Raw genomic sequence first — 25161 nt, forward strand, 5'->3', positions numbered from 1 at the left:
GAGGGCAGGATGGAAAAACCGGCCTTTGAATAAAAAAAATCCCACATGCTACACAGTAGATTTGTCTGCTTTTATCCTACTTCCATTTTAGGAAAATATAATATTAAAAACCTGTAATGATGGTGACTCAACTACCTCTCCAGGTGACTTATGCAATAACATAATTCTCCTTAATGTTTTTTCTGTTCATATTTCACCTGGATGGCTTTTCATTTTAGCTTTTGACCATGAACTCCTATGCTCCACAGAAAGCTGGCATTATTATCCTCCTTTAAGACTCTGAACTAATACTGCAATGTTAACACATTATTTCCACCCATAACTTGTCACATCCTTAGGTCAAGGATTATGACAAATAATTACACTTTCACTGGGATTCTCAACTTCCTTAGTGACACTCCCTTCTCTGGTGAGCACGCTAATTTTCCCCTTTTTGCTTTCCTCAGGAATTTTGTAACAAACTGCCTCTACTTCTTTAGTTACAAAAGATTCCACAATCATATCTTCATTTAGACAAACTGATTCTCTATAATAAACCACAAACGAAGTAGAATTTCAGGCAATTTCTGCTGCATGTAATGGGCACTACGTACAGAGCTTTTACATATGAAAGGCTTTGGTAGTTAAGAAATGGTAGTGTTTCATTGTAAAATCTTGTACAACAGCACCACTTGTCCTTTCTCATGCAGCGTTAGTATGTCTTTTTAAACTTCTAGAGCTGACTAAAAAATTTTCAATGTTCATTGAAAATAAGACTCTGTACATCAGATATTTAATGTCATGGACTTACTCATACACAGTTGTCCATCCATTTTCATCACTTTTGGTTGCTAAAAGCCCTGTGTTTCCAGGATATGTCATCAGAGCGAGGTTGTAGCCTTGGGCATAAACTCTTTTAAGAACCCCATTGGTGCTTATTGTCAGCCAGTACACCTGTCCCCCCGGCACCACAACCCACAGGGGCAGCCCACTCGTGTCTCTGCGGATGTGAACTGAATTCCCGTTGCTGCTGGTAATGGTGCCAATATCTCCATCCCCGCTATAGGTGAAATTGTAGATGTAGTCCCTCGTTATGAGGTTCAGCGTGTGCAGGTGGGTGCCGTTGATGGTGAACTGATACAGTTCTTGGTCTGCTGGTGATGCAATCTCATACATATTCGTGTCACTGAGATGAGGCTTGTTTCGGCTAACTGCACGGATGCGAACATTGCCAAGGTCTGCTACATACAGCGTGTCATCAGGAGAGACTGCTAGAGAAGAAGGAGCTTTCAGCTTTGCATCTTTGGCATATCCACCATCACCTGGAGAAGAAATGGTAATTTTAGTAATCTGTAATACCCACATTTAAGTTGATCCTCATAGCCCGACATGCTGCTTCTCCTCAGTATCATTTAAAGGTCAATAAAACAGTATCTTCTTCCAACTAATTAAATCCATATTATCTAAGGTTGGTGCAATTCTAAATCAGTTTCAGTGAAGACAAACAAGAAAATAAATTATCTAACTTAAACCATTTTTGCTGAGGCCAAAACCCTGCTGCTCAAGAAAGCATTAATGGCAAAATTGTGAAAGAAATAAACCCGTGACACCGGAAGTTTCATTCCCTGTTCTTTGTCTGCTGGTATATAGTTAAAGTAGAATTGTGTTATAAAGAAAACAAAGAGGAAAAAAACCCAGTAATTCATGTCAAATGACACTGCTAAAAGCAAAAGATTAGTTCATACTTATTAAAAAATCAACACTACAGGAAAATAAAACAAGAATAGTAGTAAAAAGGGGGCTTGAGTACAATCCCTACCACTATCACTTGATAATTTGCTTTGTTTGTATACTTTAAGGTTGGAGGAGGACATTTGCTTTATCATGGACCGTATATGCATATCAAAATGACTTTATATATGAGGAGGATTTTCAGTAACTAACAAGGAAGCAGATTATAACTCACTCTTAGAGAAAAACACATTATGGTTTGTATTGTTCCCCTTCTCCTGACTGAGAATTGAAATTTGGTGGAGATTTTGACACAACCCATGCTTCCTCAAAGATGGATGAATTAGCTGGTGTTTTGGTCCCCACCTTTTACCAACCCAACACTGGCACAATCATTAGATTTGCCACAGTTTTTAGTTTGTGAGCACTGAGGGCAGTTTCCCTCAATAGGTACTCTAAACGAGGTTCTTTTCAGCATTGGTCTGCCATAGCTGTAAATGAAGCTGGCAGAGCTTGGCAATGCACATGGAGCTTTGACTATCATTACAACGCTGGGTCAGCAGCCCACCTTCTCTGGAAGACCATTTACCTTTTTTTCTCTCTGTCCTTGACATACTTAATGTTTTCTTGTCAGCAATTAACCTTTTAATTGAAAGGAAAGCTTTTTAAGACTTACGATGGCATTATGGTACTGAACACAGTGGTTCTGAGAGATGACAAGATGACAACATACTGCACACCTCTGCATATGAGAATGCTTTCCTTTGTCCCGTTATGAAAGATGCTTTTACGAAAAATAAAAAAGCCCCAATTTGTTTTGGACCATGCAATGGAGAGGAGCTGTGCTGCTGAAAATGTCCAGTGGTGCAGTGCATAACTGGTTTTGGCTGTTCCAGTTTAAAACACACAAAGAAGAAATTCTGAACATTATGTGTTTGCGTCATTTTGCTCATTGTATGGCATGACACAAACGATGAGAAAGCTTAAGCTAGTGTTTATCACTGGATGTGAAACACCTTGGCACCCTTCTTGGTGAGAGGGGCTGCCAATCCAGTAACCTTTAGGTGTTATCTGGTACCTTCTTCAACACGAGCAAACATTGTTGGAAAAGAAAAGGCAGGCACACTTGGAGCTAATTTTGAATGGTGTGTAACCTCTGTATCAAAAGAGGGAAAGCTAAGTCCACTCAGGTTCCTCCAGTGCCAACTGGAAGATTCGCATCTCTACATCCCATGGATGAAATCCACAAAGAGCTGCTCATGTGGTTTTCAGCTTTCCAAGGAAAATGAATCATTGCTCATGTCTCCTTCCCCTTGTCATTTGACTAACCTACAGCTGTGCCAGGGGATCTCAACAGATAAGGCAGGAAATAACTAGCATCATCTTACCTGAAAAACAGTCACAATTAGGATCAATCTTGCAGTCACAATCTGACGGGGCTCCAGCGACTATAGAGATCTCACCATTGGTTGTGACCTGTTGTATACGGTTGATCTTTCTTTCATCTGTCTCCGCAATGTAGAGTATCCCACTGTGGGATACAGCAATTGCCCTGGCTGACTCCAGGGTGGAATGGATGGCCACCTTGCTGACGATGAAGTGGTCAATGCCTGGCACCTGGCAGTGGATGGGACGCCCTGCAATAATGCGCACACGCCTGTTCTCAGAGATCTGCAGGACAATGTTGTTGTCCAGGACATACAGTGAATTGTCCAGAGGGTTCACTGTGAGGTCTGTTGGCCACTCCAACCGCACCTGGAAAGAAAATTAAGAGGAAGGCAGGGGAAATAAAAAGAAAAAAAAATGACTAAGACAGTAACGCAGTTTCATTCAGCAGTCTCTGATCAACACGTCATGAACACATTCGGTGGATGCACTCAGCGCTGATGCCCTAGTATGTACCTTTAATCGGGTTTGGCATTCAACAAGCATACTCTTTTCTGAGGTCCAGCTCCAGTGTGGAACAAAATGTGATTTGAAAAGTAATTTAGCACCTCCTAAGAGGTATTTGCACAAGTCCATTAAGACGAGAACTTTATTATACCTATGTAGTCATGTAAATAAAACCACACATTTCATGCCATGCAACATCAGCCAGATAATTTTCCAGGCCTGAATGTTATTGTTTCAAGGTTGGAGTCAACACTGGCAGAGTGGAAAACAGTTAGCAGTTGTCAATGTCCTAACACTTTAATTGACTCTTAGTAGAAAAGGGAAATGGCATACTAAAGAATATGACACATTCCCACAATTTATTTACTAAGCAAGAAATGTTAATATGACATAGTCCGTATGAAATATAAACTCGTTAATTCTTTGTAACAGAATACACCAATATATCACACTTCACATGACACAATAGCCAAGCTGTAATTACTTATAACGATTTTGCTTTGTGAATTCAGTTTTCAGTAATTGATTGAGTAAATTCTTTGTATTTAAGGTCAGCTTTTTTGCCTTTTTTTGCCATGCTAGAATGACCTCACTCATTATACCTGTTGCATCAAGATGTGGAGGAATTAAACATGCTCCCAATTAAAGGTGGGGCAGCCTGTCAACCTGAAAGACAACCAGTACATAGCCTGCTGATTGTAGCATTTACTGCCCAGAGCTTCAAATTCCTCCTGTGGAGAAAGCTCAATAGGCAGTGCAGGATTGCTGAGATGGGAAGCAACAACAGACTGGACCAGTCCCTCTCCCTAGCTAATGGCCAGTGAAGGATTTGGATCGCAGCTTGTCTATGGAAAGGTCAGAGAACAACTGAGCCACAGAGATTGCAAGACAGCCTATTTTTGTCTGTCTCAGGATGCTTTGCTTGTTATTCTTTGCGAAGAGAAGGCTGCTTTTATCTGAGTGGAATTTTTCTGGACTAAATATTTCAATTGTCAGAAGAGAATAAATACCAGGCTGAAATGGTTTTATATCCTTTATATGTCACAGAAGCTTCTATTATTTAATTTACTGATTTTGTTGCTGGTTTTACTCATTTTTCCACTGAGCTAATTAAAAGATCTATGAATGTAGAGATCACAGATGCTAATACAATGCTCAACATCGAGGAATAACATATGGTGGAGTGTGTGGCCATCCATCGCAAGCCACCTGCCCGCCTGGGGTCAGGTCAGGAACAAGGCTGGAGGCCAAGTCTCTCCCTTTCTCAAGCATCAGTGTTTCCTGAATAGTCTCATTTCCAGAAGTACATTGCTGGTTTGATAATTGATGTTTTAATAAAGTGAGGGCATTGCGGCTACCGTGTCTCATCCTGCCTGGTTACAGGGCGCACCACACAATTATGAAGGCTCACAGAGTAATCGAATTCCTCCTTGTGCCCAGTCCATTTTACTAGACAGCATAATAACTGGCATTAAGACTAATGCTGTCGGGTTCAAGATCTCTTCTGAACCAGGTGGCAGAGTCCTTCCAAATGATGATAAATGTGGTGAAACAGTTGGAAACGGGTTCCTTCCAGAAAGGTGCTGATTTCTGTTCGTGTGTAAGACGGCTCAGACTCTTAACTGCTGCACTAGGGCTGGTTTACACACTGCTGTTAGCCCATGCTTTGACTGCCAGTTCCCTGGGACGCCAAGTAAAAATCTTTAGTTAGCATTAAAATCTCTGCACGGCTATCTTCAGGAAACTTGGAGAAAAACTATATTTGCAATGCACTGCAAACCTTTAATGTAGAACATTTGATTGCTATAGCAAAGTAAATGGATTATTTTTAATGGGAAACAGACATCCTCGACCTTAATGGTCTCCTTCACAGATCACTCTGTGGTAAAAATTATCTTTGATTAACTCTAACTAGATTATTAGTGATAAAACTTTGGGATGAAACTATCTGCTTTTGCCATAATGACTCTGCACAACACCTGCCATGTCTTAATAGCTAGTTTTGCTTTGTGGAGCAGCCACACTGCCTTTGCCTGGGGAATAATTTGAATTCCTCTTGCTGCCTCAATAAATAGGGACTGGTTTGGGCCAATACAATTTCTTCTCTGCTTGATTTGAGGCTGATCTGATTTATTGAGACAGAATAAACTTTTAGTTAACTGTCCATTTCACTTGCGGGATGTGCCTAAATCTTAGTCCTAACAGCTGTTAACTGCAAGCATATTGGCTTGCATACTGGTCACACCTTGCATTGTGGTAAAAATAAACACAATTTTAGTTGTGCATATTTCAACAGTTTTGGTTACTACACCGTTGCTTAGCTCTCTGTTCTGCAAAGCTCATGGAGGACATGCTTTTCCTTCCTGGGTTTAAAGTGGTCACGGATGTATTTATGGTTTAATCCCAGGTGAAATATTAAAGCTATCTTGTCCCTATCTGGACATTGCAGCACAAAAATCAGCTGCTGCTCATTGCAAGCTTATGTGAGTGCAACTGGAGGGGGAAAAAAGGTGAAATAGGCCAATTAAAATCCAACATACACGCAAACACAAACCCCTTAGCATTTCTAATCCGAAGAAGAATTTAGCAGATTTAGAAGAAATCTGCAGTGTTCTTGTCAGGATAAGACTTCAAGCCATCTTAACCCGGTGTAAAATGGTGCTACTGCAGTTCCACCCCGTTCCTCGCCCCAGCAGAAGGCCGGTGTTATGTGCTCCTACAGAGAGCAGGTTCAGGACAGTTTGCTGGCTGAAAACTAAACACCTAAATCAGCTTAAACTGAAGTGTAACTGCACTCACGCTCACTGCTAGCTTGAAAAGCCACTGATTGTTACTTTTCTTCTAAAGCAAGCTGCCCTCCGGCAGGTTTCTGTGACCAAACCATCAGTTGTGCTTCACTCAGAGCCAATAAACACATTACAGAGAAGCACTTCAATTCTCATCTGATACAACTGTGCCTATTTAAAAGTTTTTTCCAGACAAAACCTCAGTTAGGATTAGAATATTAAATCATTTAATATACATTTTAATTTGAAGCTATACTTTATAAGCCTCTGTAAGAAGTTCTCTCCCATACTTGTATATTTTTCTTATAACTCAGAACTGGACCAATTGCAAATCTTTTTCCTTATATTTAATGAGGTCTTTTTTTCAAGGAGCGTACAGAAATGGTATTGCTCATTATCCATTATAAACAACCAGACAAGGTTTGTTCAGTAGCAGTCAGTACCTCACCATGCTTCACAGACTGAAAATTTCAGGCGACAGTTCTGGTTTGGTTCACTGAAGACTAAGTAGAAGCAATGGAAATCACTGCCAAAACAAGTGCACCCTTGAGCAATGAGATCTTCTGCATATAAGTATTAACATGTCAACTTTTCAGGGAATTCAGCATTAACTATCAACATAAAGGCTCCAGCTATATCTAATAATTGATGTCTGGTCTGAGATGTGCAAAACCGACACCTACTGGTCTGGCTTTCTAATACATTTTTTCATGTCAAGTGCTCCGGAAAACACAAAGTGCACTAAGGTGGCTTTAATTTAAATGGATTTTCACTGAGAGATCTACATTTAGGTGGTTAAATAGCTCTCAGACCTCTATGGCATTTTTTGTGTTTGTTTCTTTCTTGCAAAATATACATGTGCTTCTATAACCATTTACCTCCCTACCTAGCAAAGCTTTACAACTAATTAAACAATGAGAGTTTTTGGCAAAGCAGCACAGATAGGAGAGCCTGTACTCATATATTTCTTCAACATACACACCCGCACATGTACACACATTTAAGCGTTAGTTTGTGACGAATACTGTTTCACTTCTGGTTTTGACCATATGGCTAAAACTTTCTGCACATTTTGCATGACATTTTATGGCTGTGGCATTTTTGATACTATTTTAAACAAATCAGATCAAAACAAATTCTACCGTTCATATCCAAATAAGAAAATTAAACAGGGAAAATTTATCCGTGTCTGCAGATGCGGGTTTCAAGAGCTTAACTATTTGGTTCCAGGGGCAAATTTCACTGGGACAAGTTTCATTTATCATGGATTAAAAGAAGCTGCATAAATCCCTAAAAAGGCTTCATCATTGCTTTGATTTCTTGCCATGCATTGCTTGTATATTTTGATTCAATTTCATGTAGTAGCATGAAATTAATGCCAATTTTTTTCTGATAGTCCTGACTGATGGATTACTTCCTATCTGTACCACTCAGCTTCAAGCACTTCTGTTTACGCTACCTTCGCCTTTGTTGAGCTCTACTATGCAGTTGCAGACCTGATCATAGCCTCTTCCATATGTCTCTTTCGCTGCTAACTTCCTTTTTTCATCTCTTCTTATTTGTACTCACTTCAGCTGTTGTCTCCATGCCAAACTCTTTTACTCACCACAGCATACTTCTACGTAGTGGTTTTCTTTCTTCCCACACGAACCCCTCTTTCTCCTTCCTTCTGCAAGAGCAACGGCTCCAAGGAAGGACTTGCACAGGCAGTCCATCAGGAGTGTGCATGTAGTTTACACTGAAGGAGACTGGTTCTGCTTCCCTGAACTTTCTACAGGATGTCTCACTGCATATATTTCTCTCTATTTTCTCACAGTTGACAACCACACATATTTTTTCATCATTTTCTGTCAGTTTGCTCTCACTTCCAGGCTTTTTCTTTTGTTGACACTGAAACTATCAGCGCCTCTCAGCAGCTTAGTTTTTTTCTTAGTGGCATACAGAGACAGAATTCAGCTCCCATGGTCTGACAGTGGGGAACCGTTCCCCCCGGTGGGAGCACTGCCTTCTCCCATGCCGGAGGAGCCTTTGTTTCTCATGCTCCTTGTGCTGCTTATTATACAATTCAGAATTATACAGTTCAGCTTGTAGCAGTCCCTGCGCTAAACTTTACAAACGTTGCTCTCTCTGCATTCATTGTTCCCCAGTGAAAAACCCAAATAAATGTGTTTTGAAGCCTAACGACTGCTGGTTTGTGCCCTGAGCTGAGAAAGCAGCTGTGGCACATACACAGATGTAGCTCCGAGGTCTGAGGCCACCAGTTCTGCGGCATCAAGGCTCGGGTAGTCTCCTTGCCAACCTGCCTTTGCAGTCAATTATTTGCAACAGATGAGGGACCCAGCGCAGGAACGTGAAGGCAAGGCACCACTCCAGTGGTTTTCACTGCTTGTCTTCGCTTCCCTTGCCACAAGATTTGCTACGGTCTCGCTTTCCAGCTCTCTTGTTTCATAATTTCTTTTTAAGGATTTTTCTGCTTCGCAACTTCAAAGACTATGAGGATTCTTGGGGCTACTAAATCAATAGGAAAAGTTGATTTCTATGGGGATAGGTTTCGCACCATCTTTATTTAATAACAGAGGGCATATTATCCAGAATCACATAAGCCCATTGACTATGAAAATCAATGAGATTTAGATTCCTAAGACAGTTAAGTCTGTTTAAACATGGTACCCATGGTTTATGCAGGCTATGAAAGAAATACTTTGTTAAATGCCTTGAAGGAAATTACGAAGTATTTTGAGCAAGCTGGTTCCTCAGAGAGGAGGAATCTTAGACTCTTCAATTAAAATACCTCAAAATAGACCATGAATTTGAATCTAACCCAAACACGTCTCCAGCGGTGGAGTGGGAATAGATGCCCTCCAAACCTATCACTGCTGTTAATCTGCATGGCCAAAAGGAAGGAGTGGGACCAGGTGAAAATTTAGCTAACAACAGGACTATTTCCGTTTTGCCACACTTCCTAAGTTGTGTTTCCGGGTCCCGCGCTTGTCAGACGAGGCGGCACAGAGGTAAGGTTACCTAATTCTTAATAAATCTCTCACCAGTTTTAGCCTCAGCTTTCCACTTTGGGCTCAGAAGTTCTAAGTACAGAAAACAGTGTGCTGCTAAGACAGAAAGGGTGGGAGGATGATCCCGAAAAGTTTTAATTGAGGCAGTAATTAGAAGCTATTTGAGAGCCCTGGAGGCTGGAGCTACTACCTTACAGTGTCTTTTGCTTCTAGTAACTACTGAGGTGCATAAAAACATATGGCCTGAAAATTGAGCGGAAGAAAGGACACATAGAAATGAAATTTCCAAAACTGAAAAAAAAGCAAAGAAAGTGAAAGCCCTGTCTCTGAGCAACACCAGCTGCTGTGAATATGTCACCTAAATACTCTGACTGTCCTGAAGCCTAAGTCAAACTCAAAATTAAGATTTAAATTAAATTCTTGAAATTACAACTTCCTACAGGTTTGTGCCCAGGAAACTCTCTCCAACAACAGCACTGCTCCTCAGGGCAGCATTCCCCTGACCCCAGTATGTGAAACTGGGGGAAGTGACAAATGAGGAGTCACTGCCAGGAGGTTTCCAGTGGGAGCCACAGTTGCCCCCTCTGCCAGATCAGGAATGCAAAACGCATCCCTGCAAGGATCAGAACAAATGTTAACTCCACAGTTTTCACGAGAAAATGCAAAATCACTTCTGTGATTTACACTTTCCATGAAGTTACAACATTAGACTCACAAACACAACTTCTGCAAGTAAAAGAAAGAACGATGGGAAAAATAGATATTATGCAATTGGTGTTTATGGGAGGGCATCTGCTATGGCAAATCCCTACAATGATGCACAACTCAACGCTAACAGCTTTTTTTAATCCACCCTGAGACCAAACTACTTCTTTACTGAACAGTACCAGAAAGTTAACTATTGACTATAAAACTACAGAAAATTTTGATTTTTATCTTTAAATTATACATATTTTTTTTCACAGGGACATAAAAAATTCAAGGCAGAAGAAACGACTAATGTAAATTTAGTCTTTACTTTCACAGAAAATAGCACCAAGATTAATTGTTATCGCAGCACGATTTTCTGCAGCTAATTTTTCACAAGTATTTACACATAGATATTTCAACTGAGCAAAATGAGTGCAATCTAACTAGCTGTCATGCTGCATTGAAAGCAAACACATACTGCTGTTAGACTTCACATAACTAATAAAAAAATCAGGCATCTTGCATTTTGCAGAACAAACAAGACAACTACATTCCATGTAGCAATCTTTCTAGGTAAGTATTTATATTGACCAGATACTCTCAAGAAAACACACTGGAGAGTCTAGTCTGAGACTGCAAGCAGGCACTCTGCTTTAAATTTATGTGAGCCAAGGGCACGGGTTACTGCTGTGATACATATTTGAATATGCATTATCAGATTGTGCCAGAAAAGTTTACAAGAGAGAAGTTTAGGATTAATGTTTTTTTCAAGCATAATTCAGGAAATACCACTCAACAAATAATGTACCTTAAGCCTGGGATTGATACAACCTGGATGTAAAGGGAGAGGCACGCAGTTTTCTGCCTTCCCAAAAGACTCAACGAAGATTTTAAAAGTGCACCTGAAATTTAGATTGTCAACAGATTCCTAATCAGATAGCAAAATAAAATTTTTGTAGCTAAGCTGTAGAACTTGAAAGGCATAGTAAGGCTCTAAATCTAGGAGGGATCGGGAAAGCTCTACAAAGGCTCTTGCAAAACAATAAAAAAAAGAGGATGGGGACAGGGACATGCAGGAAGTCCTAAAAGGGGTCCCTGGGAAGTTCTGTATTCAGAAAGGGCCCATAAGTTGCTGGATCTAGAAAAGCCTGCTGAGCTAGAAAGGGCTGCAGAAGGGCTCTGGAGAAGCGCTAGGCAGGCTCTGAGAAAAAGCTCTAAAAGGCTTCCAAACCATCTTGAGTAAAAGATCTAGTAGTGAGTCTCTAGACGTGCTCCAGAAGTTATGGATGCCTCCCACTCCTGACTCAAAAAGCCCTCTAGATTTAGAAAGGCCACAGATCTACAAAGGCATAAGATGTCTTCAGAAAGCCTCTTGACATCTCCAGCAAAATTCTAAATCTTTGGATCAGGCTCTCAGCAGCTTCTGGATCTAGAAAGCAACAGGAATCTCTAGACAGTGCTAGATCTAGAAAGATCCTTTTAAAATCTCTTAATTTCTTTATTCCTTCAAATCAAATCCAAAAAGACTAAAGCAAATAGCATAAGTTATAAATCCTTTCCAATGGGAATATACAAAAACCATTTCACAATGCAACTAGTTCCTTATGACTAGGCTAGTTATACAAATTCTCAACCATCTGACCTGTCCTGATTCCCCAAATTTCTGGCATCCTTTTCACGATCCCTTATTTTAGATCATGGCAGTAAGATCAAGGAACGCATTGTTTTTTTTTTTGTCACTATTGATATGGACAAAGAAAAATCGCTCTGAACTGGCAAGGAAAATAGAACAAAGAAATACATATGGATGGAGGGCTTAACGGGTTTTACAACACACCATGGCTTTTCCCAGTTCTCACCAGAGAGCTACACGCTGTTCAGTTTCCCGTTTTGCTTTGAGCTGTTGATTGAATGGCTATGGAGTGATGTTCAGACATTTATGATTTTCCTGCAATGTGACCTACATTGCTAAACTTCACAAATTTATTCTCCAAGGCAGTGTATCATTTTGCATGCCATACCCATCCCCAAGGAATCTATCAGCAGGAGATGAGGCCCAGTTTGTAAAAGCTGAATGTCCTTCAGACATTTTTAGCTAATTTGTTTGTAAATGTGAGTGTTATTGTCAGAGTAACATCCTGCATAAAATGGCCCTCTCTATCTTTCTGTGTGCATCTCTCTCTCTCTGTGGCCTAAACTTCATAAAGCACAGCTATAAACCTAATGGCTGTATGGCATCAAATGGATACAACCAATTTCTGGCTTGACATTTGCATTTTTTTCCTCCACTGACACAGTGTCTTTCCATTTTTTTTTACCCTTGGCAGAAACATGAGTAGAAAAGATGCTGAAGCAAACATGGAATCTTGAAGAGGGGAAATGAGGCACTCAGCGGTCGCTGCCCAGGCTGCAGCTCCTGCCACGCTGCACTCTTTGATTGCCACCGCCTATTTTCATCCGACTTCTGCAGCTTGTAAGCATAACTCAGGGCAAAATTAGTCCTAATAATAATACGGGAGATAGCACTAATACCTCTAAAGCAACAATTCTTGGTACTAAAGCTTTTTCAGTCTTTGTTTCTAACCAGCTTTGAGACCTGAGAAGTACCCAGGGAGCAAGGGAACAACACCCTCTAGAGTTCCCTTGTGCAGACGTGCTTCAAAGTTCTGCCCTTTGTAAGCTGTTATTATTACAGTGTTGTTTTGACAGGATCTGCAGATTTTCAGGTTCCCCTTAGCACCTGGAGCAATCCGCAGGCCAGAAGTAACACCGTGCTGGCTTTTTTTGACCCTCCTTCTGCTGGTTATTGCAGTGAAATGCTTTCGGTCATAAAACCATACCCACACTTTCTTTTGCAGCTTTCAAATGCAGCAGTTTGCAGCTATGTAAAATTTCAATGGCCTGACAATAGAATTAAATGCCTATCTTGCTTTTTTCACCGATGCTGGTTTTATGCCTTGATTTCTGTGGCTTTCTCCCACTCTGTGCTGTTGTGAAGACAGACTAGAAGTTGAAAGAGCAGCCCTCACTCTTCTAAGATGTAGGGCAATCTTCCTCTCACCTAGTAAAGCAATGATTTCTCTCCTGCAGTGTGTGACATCTCTGCAGGCAGGACACCACCACCGCTGGTGACTGCTGACCCCAAACCTGCCCATACTCACACTTCAGACTTGTAGAGCTCATTTGGTCTCCCTCCTCCTTATGTTGTGGAGCACTTTGAAGTGCCCAAACCAAAATATACTGGGCAATATGAAAAGCTTGGAATAGAGGCACTGGAGACAGCTCCACATAAAGCTTATTATTGTTATTCACTTTATAACACAAAACCTGTTACATCTCTGCGTCTCCCCTAGACGTGCGAAGGGTTGGTTGGTGAGGAAAGCAACACACACACAGTACCAGCCCTGACAATTTAAGAAAAGCCAGCTAACGCAGGAGTTGCCTCCATCAAAGCAAATATTTCATAAATCACAAGCAGGCTTTCTTGTAAGTGGATGTGGATGAACAAATGGATTAAAAGAAAAGGAGCGGCATCTTCGGCTCAACCTGCCTCTGCATGCTCCTATCAACATCTACATTTCCTTGTCAGCAGACCTTCTTGGGGCTTTGACTCCAGGATGTCAGGGACCAGCTTTTACCATCTGATTGATTACTTACTGTACATGTAGAAACCACATATACATACATGCATATAGTCATAGTTATATATGCACATATAGGTATATATTAGGAGTATATATATATTATTCATGCATACAACTTGTCCACTATGTCTCCTCAACAGATGAAAACAGTCAGATGTAGTCACTGATATATCTATCCAACCCATTGCAGGCTCCCACCAGTATGGCAAAACTGCTAAACATTTTCAGCAGCGTAATTCAGCACAGCAGATAGAAGGCCTCTACCACAAATAACTCATCAGTCAGACTCCATCATACAGAAATCATATTTAAATAAGAGAGGTAGTCAAAGGCTACTTGCACATAACGAATAGAAAGTGAAGCAACCATACAAGTTGGTTCCTTGGGAAAGACCAGGAGGAGAGCTTCAAAAAGAGCCAGGCTTTTCAGCTAGGAACTCCTTTCCTGGAGAGCTAAAAGAGGATTAGGTGTTTGGGAAGCTGGGCAGTGTGCTAGGTCCGCGGCTGGTGGGCACGCTGGAACAAGTCCCAGGGGGAGACAGGGCAGCTTGGGCGTGTTGGTATTGCTGGGTGGATATGTATGAGCTTTGTGAACATTTAGGCAAGCATTTGGTGAGCATGGAGGTTTCATTTAGTCACGAAGGTGAACCTGAAAGCACCTAGAATCAGGGCTGAGCTGCCACCTTCTTGCCAGCCTTCCTATTCTTACAGAATTTTTCCCCTTCTTGCAATTTCTCCTTAAAAACAAATAATTAGAAAAAATATTTAAATTTGGCTCTGCGTGGCAAAAAGCAAGAGAAAAGTCATGAGCAGAGGTCTGCCAGGTCTCCTTCATTCCACCAGTGAGTGTCTAGCACTCCGTGCCTCAACAATCAAAGGAAAGGATGCAATCACTGGAAGAGCTGATTAAAACATGCATAGCCTTTTACTCAGTAGTAATGCATTATTTATGGCAGACAATTGAAATAAATTGCTATTTTGCAGGTGACCAATATAAAAAGAGCACTTCGGCTTTAAGGAAGAAATTGCAGCATGACTTCATCGCAGGCTATCTCATTTCTATGACTAAAATTCAGAGATAGAATAATTTGGTTAGAATACAAATTAGTTGTGATGAAACCATACTGCTTTCTGTTTGATAGTCTAAAAATCACATTATACACCTACAAGTTTGATTTGTGAGCTCTCACAGACTTTTTTCCACCTGAAGTCCTAATCCTATGAGCCTCTTCTCTCGGTTCCTGCTAAAGAGAGGCTACTTAACCTCTCCTCTACCTCTGGGAAAAGATTATTTTATCTTCTACCTGAATATCCTTTTTTAAAAAGGCTTTAAGCTTGCTTTTGCTTCAAAGTATGGATTCTAGTGACTGCTTGTTCCTGCATATGCTATTATAGCTGGAATTATTTTAGTATAGGCTTTTGGTTTCCAAAGAATTAACTGGGTGGAATGGGCTCATTTTTGAAAAGGTTTGAATATACCACAGTAAAGGCTCTGTCCATCACCTGTTCTGGTCTCTTTTTCAGAAACATATACCTTCTCTTAGGGTACAGTTGCTCCTTGCTACATACTCGCCACTCACTACCCTTTCAATTAAGCCTGGAAAAGCACCCAGTGAGAAGCCCCAGTTCCACTGAAGTCAGTGGCAAACCACTTGATGATTTTGCTGGGCCGTGACTTCCACTCTAGTTAGCTTCTCTGGTACTCCAGCAAAGCCAGAGAAAAAAAGCACTTGAAATTAAGCAGCAAAGTAAAAAGAACCAGAGAATAAGACAACTTTATACCGGCAAAAAATAACAGCTCTTCTGGGCTCCTTCAGACAGTAAAAATTAGAAAAAAATAATAATAAGGATATTTTCTAAAAAGCTAAAAAGGGAAGATCACAAATAAATATTAAAGCGCCTATAAATTGTCATTTCTGCTTTGTGTGTTTTTAGTTCAGCGATTTCATGAATACACATAAAACACATTTCTGCAAAGCACTGAAAAACACAGTTTGGAGATTTGGAATATTTATGAAACATGAATTACACGCAACCAGAACAGTGTACCAAAAGCCTCACACCGGTAGAGGACTACAAGTAAATCAAGAGCGGGGGTAGTTTGACAATACTTTGCTACAGTGAAAACAAAGTTTTTGCTTTATGATGCATGCAGCCTTCTTAGCACAATTACAATATCATGCATCTAGCGTTAAAAAAAACCAACAAATGAGAAAGCATTTTGTGCTTTTCACTTCTACCAGAATGCAGTGTATACTGCTGCCTGTGTAGCACAGCACCTAAACGGATAGTGTGTCTTCCTCTGACCTGCAATGTTAATCAGATAATTGGCTCCATGTAATCCCGCAGTTGCTTTGTGATATCCCATTCTCAACACGGCTTAAAAGCACTTCAGCCTACAATCAATTTGGTCTTTACGCTAGCAGCTTGCTCCCCCTGCTTCTCATCCCTTCATCAGATATTTTTGTCTTTCACATTTTCCTTTCCTGCCTCCAAACGTCCCCAGCAAAAGTTCTGCTCAGGCTGTGCTTGCTCCAACGAGCAGACCCTCATCGCTGCTTTCAAGTGAGGTCACCATGTCCTGGGAACTTTTTGTTCTGCTCAAAAGCTTTCCATAATGCCACTGAAGCATATTGTGCCTGTGCAGATGCTGGTGGGGAGCGCCGGCAGCACTTGTGACTGCAGGAGCAATGTCAGCGTTTGCATTTTTGAGATATATTTTCAAGCAATTCTGCTCATCTTTACTCGTGCTTTCCACTATCCTGTCTCTCGCTTCACTCTTTCAAGTAGGTCATCAGCAGCGCTACTTACTGCTCTCTCCTCCATCAATCAAAGTGGGCGGTCCAAGACATGACATTCTTGCCACGTATGGGTCACCTTTAAACCCTGGTCTAGAAATCAGCCTTTTAATTTGACCTGTGCAAGCAAATTGCCTATGTAAGTAACGCTGTCACATTTTTATAAGGAAGCAAAACATTTTGCAGTGTCACTGAAGTTTATGTGAAGCAACACAATATAGATGGTTCCCTCATGTGGAGAACTGCTGAACAAAGGCTGATGAAGTGCAAATGTCAAGAAAAAGTCTTCAAACCAGACCTTTCATTTTGGAACACAGCAGTGACAGTTATTAACACCATCAATCAGGCTGGAGCTATTGCTTTGGCACAGACTCATGCCTAGCGGGACTGACATCAGCACGAGAACAAGGCCATGGCTGCAGGCTAAGGGAAAGCTCTTGGGATTCATTTTCTGTTGCCTTGCAAATATTTGGTCTCTGTATTTGCAGAGATTGTGCTTGAGATTGGTTTAAACAGTTCCCAAATACTAACTGCTACCATTTGCGCAGATAAATGACTTGAGGTTCAGAGTGGTTGAAATTCAGCCCACATATTTCTCATGGGAGGAAAAATAAAGTATGAAATTGCAAGACGGTAGAAATATCTGCTAATTCTCTCCTCAGCTTTCACCACGGCTATGGAGGGAGAAGAGATGTGAAGGTTATTGCTCAAGCTGAACTGAAGTGTTTTTACTTTCACACAAAACCTCCCACAACATCAATATAACTTCTATGAACAGTAGATCTAATGAAGTCTGGTTTCCTAAGGACTTCCGTCTCATGGCTGACTGACTTGGGAGTTTAATAAGATCCAAGCACCAAATGAAGCTTTTCCTGTGAATGGAGCATTTATTAGATCCTGAGTAGAACCTCTGGAGTTTAATAAAAGAAAGTTCATACTGCAATATTTCCTTTTGAAAGGGCACTTTAGGTCTCTCTCCTCCAACTGGATTAATATTTTTTATAGAACGAGTAGGAATTTAATTGCTGCAAAGGCTGGTAATCTTAACACAAATTTGTTTGAAATTGGCCCAAGATTTGGATTTACTGTGAGGAAAAGAATACTGACAGACAGACATACCACCACAATGTGCTCTCATTTGCTACCCAATTACAATATATTAAAAATCACCGAGCAGATGAAGACCAACACCACCCTTTGATACTCTCGAAAAATATTTTGTCTTTAAAATTTAGCTCTTGTTCATGTTCATTAAGAGTTTCACAGGCAGCATTTTAAAAATATATGACCAACTCTAATAGAACAGAAGATACTGGAATAACTAATTTAATGTAGGGGTCTGGCACCAGTGGTGACGAGTATATACACATACATATTCATAAACACAGCTCTGAAGAAAAGTCCTCCAAGCTTTGTACACACTGAAATTGTACTGAGAACAGCAACATACCATATAAACATCTCAACTGATTGCCCTTTTCCTTCTAAATTCAGATTAACATCCTCTCAGTGAAGTCTGAGATCAAAGTAATTAGTCAGGACTTCATTTGCCACAACATACAATCTTTTCAAGTCCAGCTGTCCTTCCTTCCTCCTGTTATGAAAGCAGACTGCTATGCTTAAGAATAAGAAGGTGGTGAATAACCAACACAGAATGATTAATAAGAAGTGTTTCTATCAAAACTGATATCAAAATAAATGATTAAAACCTTTCATAATCAACTCATTTATTAAAGTGAATGCCTTGAAGTGAAAGCTTGTCATCTATGGTAGTTTTCTCAGCGGGCAGTTATTCTATGCCTTTACTTCAAGAGTACATTTTCGTACTTTGGTAAATCAAGAAATATTGATTTTGATCAAGTAATTGATTTTATTGTCAGAACAGATTTAGCTTTGAGAATTGATTTTATTAACCTATTTCATAACTGCCTCTAAGCAGCAATTTGTGAGCAACCCACAATCTCTGGATGTAAATGACATTTGCAATTTAGCCAAAAAACAATTTAAGTGGAGATGGGCCAAATTAATTTTTCATTTATGTTTATACCAATCTGGAATAAACTCAGCAGTCTTGCAAGGATGCACAACTGTTTCTGACTAAGTGAAAATATCATTCCCTTATTTTCACTGATATAATTTCAGATTAACATGCTTTGCTTTAATAGGATGTGATTATTTCATAGGATTTTCTGATTATCAGCAACAATTTTGAAAGAAGACTGTCAAGCAAATTAGGTACAGCTACTTTTCAGAACATACATTTTTGGCATTCATTTTTTGCCTGTGTTTTACTGCATATGTGGAAAACTTCAAAAGTATGGATTTTGTGAAAAAGTTCAATAAATAGATTCACTTTATATCCACACAAAAAAAGTCCTCCGTACAAGAAATGCTTCCAAAAGTACATCTGTACTGCAGACTGTCAACAATGTGACTTCACCTATCAGCGACAGAAAATTATACAGTATTACCACATTCAGACTTAAAAAATGAGACTGTCCACTTTTTAAAGACACTTTAATATGTCATCATTTATTAAGTTGTTTAGAATATTTACTGGCATGCATTCACAACTTATCTGAAGATTATCTCAATCTCTATAGCAAGAACACATCTTGCTTTGCCAGAATGCTGAAGCAATTCCAAAATTCTGAGAATGTGCAGCAATAGTCTGCTGTAGCTGCTGCAGCATGGAAGCACCTGGATTGTTCATGGCAAACAAAAGTTTCTTCTCTGAAAAGAAGGCCTTATCCAAGCTGAATGTTGATGTCCTGAGAGCAATATGAAGAATCTGCTCTATGACATGCTTTTTCTTATCTATGATTTTGCAGCAGCCCTTTCTCAATGCCATTGAAATGATGTTGTTGAGTAAGGTAAACTAAACCTGTTTCTGGCAAGTAGTCAACCTACCAAAAAGAGGATTTTAAGACTATTTAAATCTAGTTAAAAATTCAGCATATTTGGTTTAAGCCCCAAATGTTTACCTTTTAAATTTAATTTCAATTTAAAAAAATAAAATAATTTTATTTCTACATTTGCCAGGCCTTCTGTTGCGACTTATTTGCTAAAAGGTCTTTGCATTTTTTTAAAAGAAACTGAAAACCATCAAAACTCGCCGTTTCAGATTTAGTGAGGCATTTTGTTACTGAGCAAAATGAACAAAAAGTTGAATACAAATACACAGCCACACATTAAATGGCCAGTAAAGCAATTATCTGTATTGCCCAAGTTGCAGATCGTAAGGAGATGGCAGGGAGCAGACGTTGCACCTGGCACCATTCCTTGCACCTCAGAGATCTCTAATCTGGTTATTGACGCCCCAGGCAGTTGTTACATGTACCCAAGAAGCAAGTAAATGTGCTCCAGGGAGCTTTAAGTTCCACGAAGCATCGCTCCTGCCAGCTGGTTCATAGCGACGGCGTGGGGAGTCCATGCCTCCAGGAGGGCAGCGCTGCTTGCTGGAGTGGGTTCATCTGCAGGACTAACTCTCCTGCAAGAATCAGTGCCAGAGCAGAAGCCAAGGTGCCCAGAAGCCATTTGATCAAGACGGTTACTAGGCTAGTTTAAGCTTTGCTTTAGCACAACTAAGCCAATGGACCCTATTCCACTTTACATGGGATAATTATGTGTCTACGGGACCAGAGAGTACACAAACGCCCCCAGGAGTGGGAACAGGGAAGCTGAGGTTCCTCTGCCTGCATTTGCAAGCGCTTAGGGTGCAGTGACAGGTGAAACGGAACAAGGACACATATTTGTGTTTCGACTCTAATAATAAAATCCCCAAGTGCTTCAGCATTAGATTCCATAGTTTGTCCCTGTGAAATCTGGTAGGAACTACCCAAATCATTGACCCCAAATGCTTCACGTATGTGAATACAAGATCATAGTCACCTGCTATTACTGTAAGCCTACTTAGAAACAAGGAACGAGCTCTTACCACTGTTACACAGTTCATTTTAACTGTGATTTTCCAATTGTGAAGGACTGAGAGAAGGGCAGGGAGAAAATTACATGCAAAATTAACCGGATCCTGGATATTAGCTTACACAGGCCATAACATAACTTTAGTACATTACTTGAATGCCTGAGGACTTTTTCAAATATAGCTTTTCAAATCAGCATTTTGAAGCTGATTAATTCAAGTGTTTATTGGCAAAGGCAAATCCCTTTCTTGTGCTGTCTGTAAGTGTGGCTTACTGACAAGTCAAGAGTACCATTTATGTTTCTTCGTGCCTATGTATCTTTTTTAGCATTAACTAGAGATGTGATAAATGTCTTTTAGTCCAATTTCTTTTACACTGCTCTTGAAATAGGAACTGAAAGGCACTTTGAGAAATGTGTCGAAATGCAGTAGCTTCATTACAATACCAGTATTGCATAATCATTTACTGTAACATACATTTTTCACACTTAGTAGTTCAAGCAAATCAGTCTGAATGTTGGACTAAATGATAGCACTCTTAAACTTCTAACAAACTCCTTAGAAGATATACCTCAGAGTAGCAAGCAACTTTTTAAAGCAGTTTGTACTCTTTATATAAGTTCCTCTACACATTTATATACTATCTTCCACAGAAAGATGAAGATTTTGCATTTGTATGGCACACCTTAAAATAACACAAAGAGAATTTCTGCTGCATATTGTGCAGCCCAGAATTATCTGATTCATCCAGCATATTCTAATATCAAATCCTTACACAAGAAACTAAGATATTTGTCTCCACAATGTGTAGAAAAGTGACAACACATGAAAACCAGGTGTCTACCTGAGTGATGTCCATTCCAGAGTCACAGCTCAATGGCTGGGTTGACGTGAGGCCATTCGAACCTATTATTGTTGTGATCACACCATTCTCATCAATTTTCCGAATCATGGTACCATCAACGAAGTAAATAAATCCATGCTTATCTACAGTGATACCTGGATGAAGGGAAAGGGTAAAAAAAAAAAAGTGTTAGCACTGACATTATCTAGATTAAAAAGTATGAGATTAAAATGTTTCCTCTCCTCTTAAGACTCTGAAAATCTGCTGATTAAAAAAAGTAATTTTTTTCTACCCATTGCTTATTTAAGGCTTATAGAGCTTGTACATGGAAAGCTCATACCCACACATCAGACTGCCTTTGACTTACAGAGAAAGCAGGAAGATACGAAGAAGAAACAGTACAAAATAGAACAAAAAAGCAGAGACTTTGCTTGCAGTGTAATTCTCTCTATATATAGAAATAGGCTCTTCAACCTTTGCTTCATGTCCATTACAAAGTGGGAGAAGACAAGCTGTTCTAAAAACCTTATCTTACAGTTGATTTTTCTTTATTTTCATTCCATTTTCCCTTTCCCAGTCCTCATGCAGAGGTGTATTGGGTTTCAGTGGTAAGATTTTGGTAGGGGGGGCTACAGTGGTGGCTTCTGTGAGCAGCTGCTAGAAGCTTCCCCCACGTCTGACAGAGCCAATGCCAGCTGGCTCGAAGACGGACCCACGCTGGAAACAGAGGCACAGAAGCCTTGCTGTCTCCCACCAGCAGTGTGTGGTGCAGCCACCTCACAGCTCACGCCCAGCCCTGTTCTGCCCCAGTCTAACACTTTCTCCCCACTTCTTCCAGCATTCAATTTGTTAGACTTTTCTATTTTGCATGAATGGTAAGGAAGCTCTTTTTATTCCCTGAGACGTTGAATATATAGCTGGAAAAGTACTTTATTCATGCTAGATTTGTGAAATTCTTTCTACCAAACCTGTTCAATTTCTTGCTTTAAACTATTTCATAATTTCCCACTTAAAGTTGCATAACTTTGCAATTATAGCAGCTGCTGTGCACAGCCAAGCTATTTTAATAATGAATTTATGTTGTGCTACACAGAAATGAAAGGCACAGGACTTGAACAGATGGTTTGGACAGTGGCTTATATGGTTCTTGATTTTTGTCCCCTGCATTTAGCATAACCGAAGGCTGCATGTACTCTGAGTTTACAAAACACTTGTCCGCACGCCAGTTTAGGATCTCACACAGCAATTCCACACACCATTAAAAAAGAAAAAAAAAAGCCCAAACTGAATTCCCTCACCTCCCAGCCTCATTTCCATATACTTAATTTAATTTCTTTAAATATCTAGGAACAGTTGCAGCTGGGGGCAAGGCAGAGTTAGCAGTCTTGGGGGCAGGAGCAGGCAGCCCTGATGGGGAACATACAGGTCCCACAGAGGGCTGGGAGTAGGGGAGACAGTCTCTCCAGGGTCTTCAGTAAATCTGTACCCGGCAGCTGGAAATGCCTGGGAATTGAGTTTAAGTTCCATACACATTTGAGTGTAATATGCTTTTGGAGTGTAACCCAGTCGCAGGGACCCGAAGGAAACTGCCCATGACCACTTCTTTTTTAACAGTAAGGAGGAATAACATCCACATCAGATTTCTACAGCAACCAGGAGATTAGCGAGGGCTCGACTGTCCCTTTGCCAGAGTAGGCTGACCTCCTCCACCAGAGGATTTCCATCCCTTACTCTGACCGAGAGGGCAACACTCAAGCGAGGCTGCAAAAGCCTTGCAAGGGGACAGGCTCTTGGGTCCTTGCCATCGTATCCCCACTGCCCAGAGGTGCCTCTTCACTGCAGGTGACATTTAGGCACCTTGCAGAGCTCTGAGTATCATCACAAAAATCCTCCAAAGGCCACAGCAGTAAACTTCAGCGTTCAGCGCTCCCACTACGTCTGGCTTTCCGGCTACCTATCAGCACACTGCTGGAAGCTGAAATTAGTCCTTTAAATTGTCGGTCAAGTGTATTCATCTGGCTGTGAGCTGCCATTGGAAGCTGCCACCCCTTCACCTTCTCCATCCAGGACAAAAAATGCCTGCAGACTGCTGAAATACCACAGGGTACAGGGTTAGGCTAGACCTCTTCCTTATGTGAAACAGGTGATCACTGAGATGTCCTGTTCTTTAGGATAGAAGTCACCTGGGGGCTGGGTGGGCGGCTATGGGGAAACCTGGGAGGTTATAAAAAGGCAAAAGGAAGCACAGGTGTCTTAAGGTCTGACTCCCTTCCAGTCTGAGCTCACAGGTAGTGCCTCCTAGTTACTGGCTCCCATGGAGCTTCTTTTCTCTTTAGAGAGTAATAGTGCTTTTGGAAACTACACAGTGACTGGCAAGCTCGTGTCTGTTCTCTGCTTCTGAGAAGTCCAATTATAAATCCATACGGCAGAAGGTTTGAAGGTGAGCTGAGGTAAAGAGTGCATATGAGAAGCAAGACTGCGTTGACTCTCAGTTGACTTCACCTTGTTGGTGAGGGGGCTGGAGAACAAGTCTTATAAGGAGCTGCTGAGGGAACTGGGGTTGTTCAGCCTGGAGAAGAGGAGGCTGAGGGGAGACCTTATTGCTCTCTACAACTACTGAAAGGAGGTTGTGGAGAGGAGGGAGCTGGGCTCTTCTCCCAAGTGACAGGGGACAGGATGAGGGGGAATGGCCTCAAGCTCCGCCAGGGGAGGTTCAGGCTGGACATCAGGAAAAAGTTTTTCACAGAAAGGGTCATTGGGCACTGGCAGAGGCTGCGCAGGGAGGGGGTGGAGTCACTTTCCCTGGAGGTATTAAAAAGATGGGTGGATGAGATACTCAGGGACACGGTTTAGTGGTTGATAGGAATGGTTGGACTCGATGATCCAGGAGGTCTTTTCCAGCCTAGTGATTCTGTGACTCTGCTGCCACAGTTTGGGGCCATGGAGCCAGTGGAGCTGGGCTGTGAAGCACCTCCTGCAGCTCTCACTGGGATGCTCAGGGGAATTCCTGCCCTCCTGCCTGGGCTCTCTCCTGCTCCAATCAGCTTTATGCTGTAAAAGCTGAAGGATGCTAAGAGATTATTAGTAAAGGGAAAAGCTGCTACGAAATTGTTCTATATTTTCTTTCTTCAGGGATGTGTGAAAGTTGGACACAAAAGTCTCTTTCGTCCCAAGCTCCTACTACTTTCTTGAGGGTCTCTTCAAAACACCTTTTGAGAAGAAAAAGCCATGCTGGACTGCTGTGGCAGAGAAGGTGTGAGGAATGAGGACTACCATTTTTTACGGTTGTGGGGTGTATGCAGCAGTGATTACTGGGGATGGTTTTAACCTTATTGATACTGCACTGCGGAGCAATATTACATTTGATTTGCTTTCAGTGTGCTTCACAGGCTCAAACGAGAAACCTGATGTGGATGGGAATGACAGCACATCTGCTGCGCCTTAGTCTGCCTTTGCAGAGGGGTGGCAGCGCGTGGTAAGCAAGGAGCTATGCTACTCACCTGAGCAGCACAGCCCTGGATCGGATCCATGCCATGGATAACACAAGGCCAGGATCTATTACTAGGGCAAAAGCATCTTCTGTTTTATGCAATTTTCCTGTGAACAGATGGCTGTGTTGGCTACAAACCATCCGTTATATAAAAATCAAAAATCGTGCTGCAATAAAATAAAGCTACTCGGCTGTGTTGCTGAATGGATTTCAAACACTGACTATATAACAAAACCAAAGACCCTGTACTGTTAGTAAGTGTACATTTTGCTTTCCAGACCTTGCATAAAGCCAGTCTATCTGCAAAGCAAGTACATATGCCAGTGTGATGCTGTAAACAAGCCCAAGTCTTCAGTATCTGTACAAGATAAATT

At 41.0% G+C, this 25161-nt stretch overlaps 1 protein-coding gene across 5 annotated transcripts in view; it reads right to left on the reverse strand.

The window, feature by feature from the left end:
* Positions 1-25161, reverse strand: part of TENM1 (teneurin transmembrane protein 1) — a 695512-nt gene that overhangs the window by 24478 nt on the left and 645873 nt on the right. For all 5 annotated transcript variants that reach the window (XM_054075918.1, XM_054075919.1, XM_054075920.1 and 2 more), the window contains 3 exons: positions 21298-21452; positions 3099-3465; positions 791-1301 (listed from right to left, as the gene is read on the reverse strand). In XM_054075918.1, the coding sequence (XP_053931893.1) occupies positions 791-1301; positions 3099-3465; positions 21298-21452 (1033 nt within the window). The remainder of the gene's footprint in view (positions 1-790; positions 1302-3098; positions 3466-21297; positions 21453-25161) is intronic.

Source organism: Cuculus canorus, chromosome 10 (genome assembly GCF_017976375.1).
Source record: "Cuculus canorus isolate bCucCan1 chromosome 10, bCucCan1.pri, whole genome shotgun sequence".
Classification (NCBI taxonomy): domain Eukaryota; kingdom Metazoa; phylum Chordata; class Aves; order Cuculiformes; family Cuculidae; genus Cuculus; species Cuculus canorus.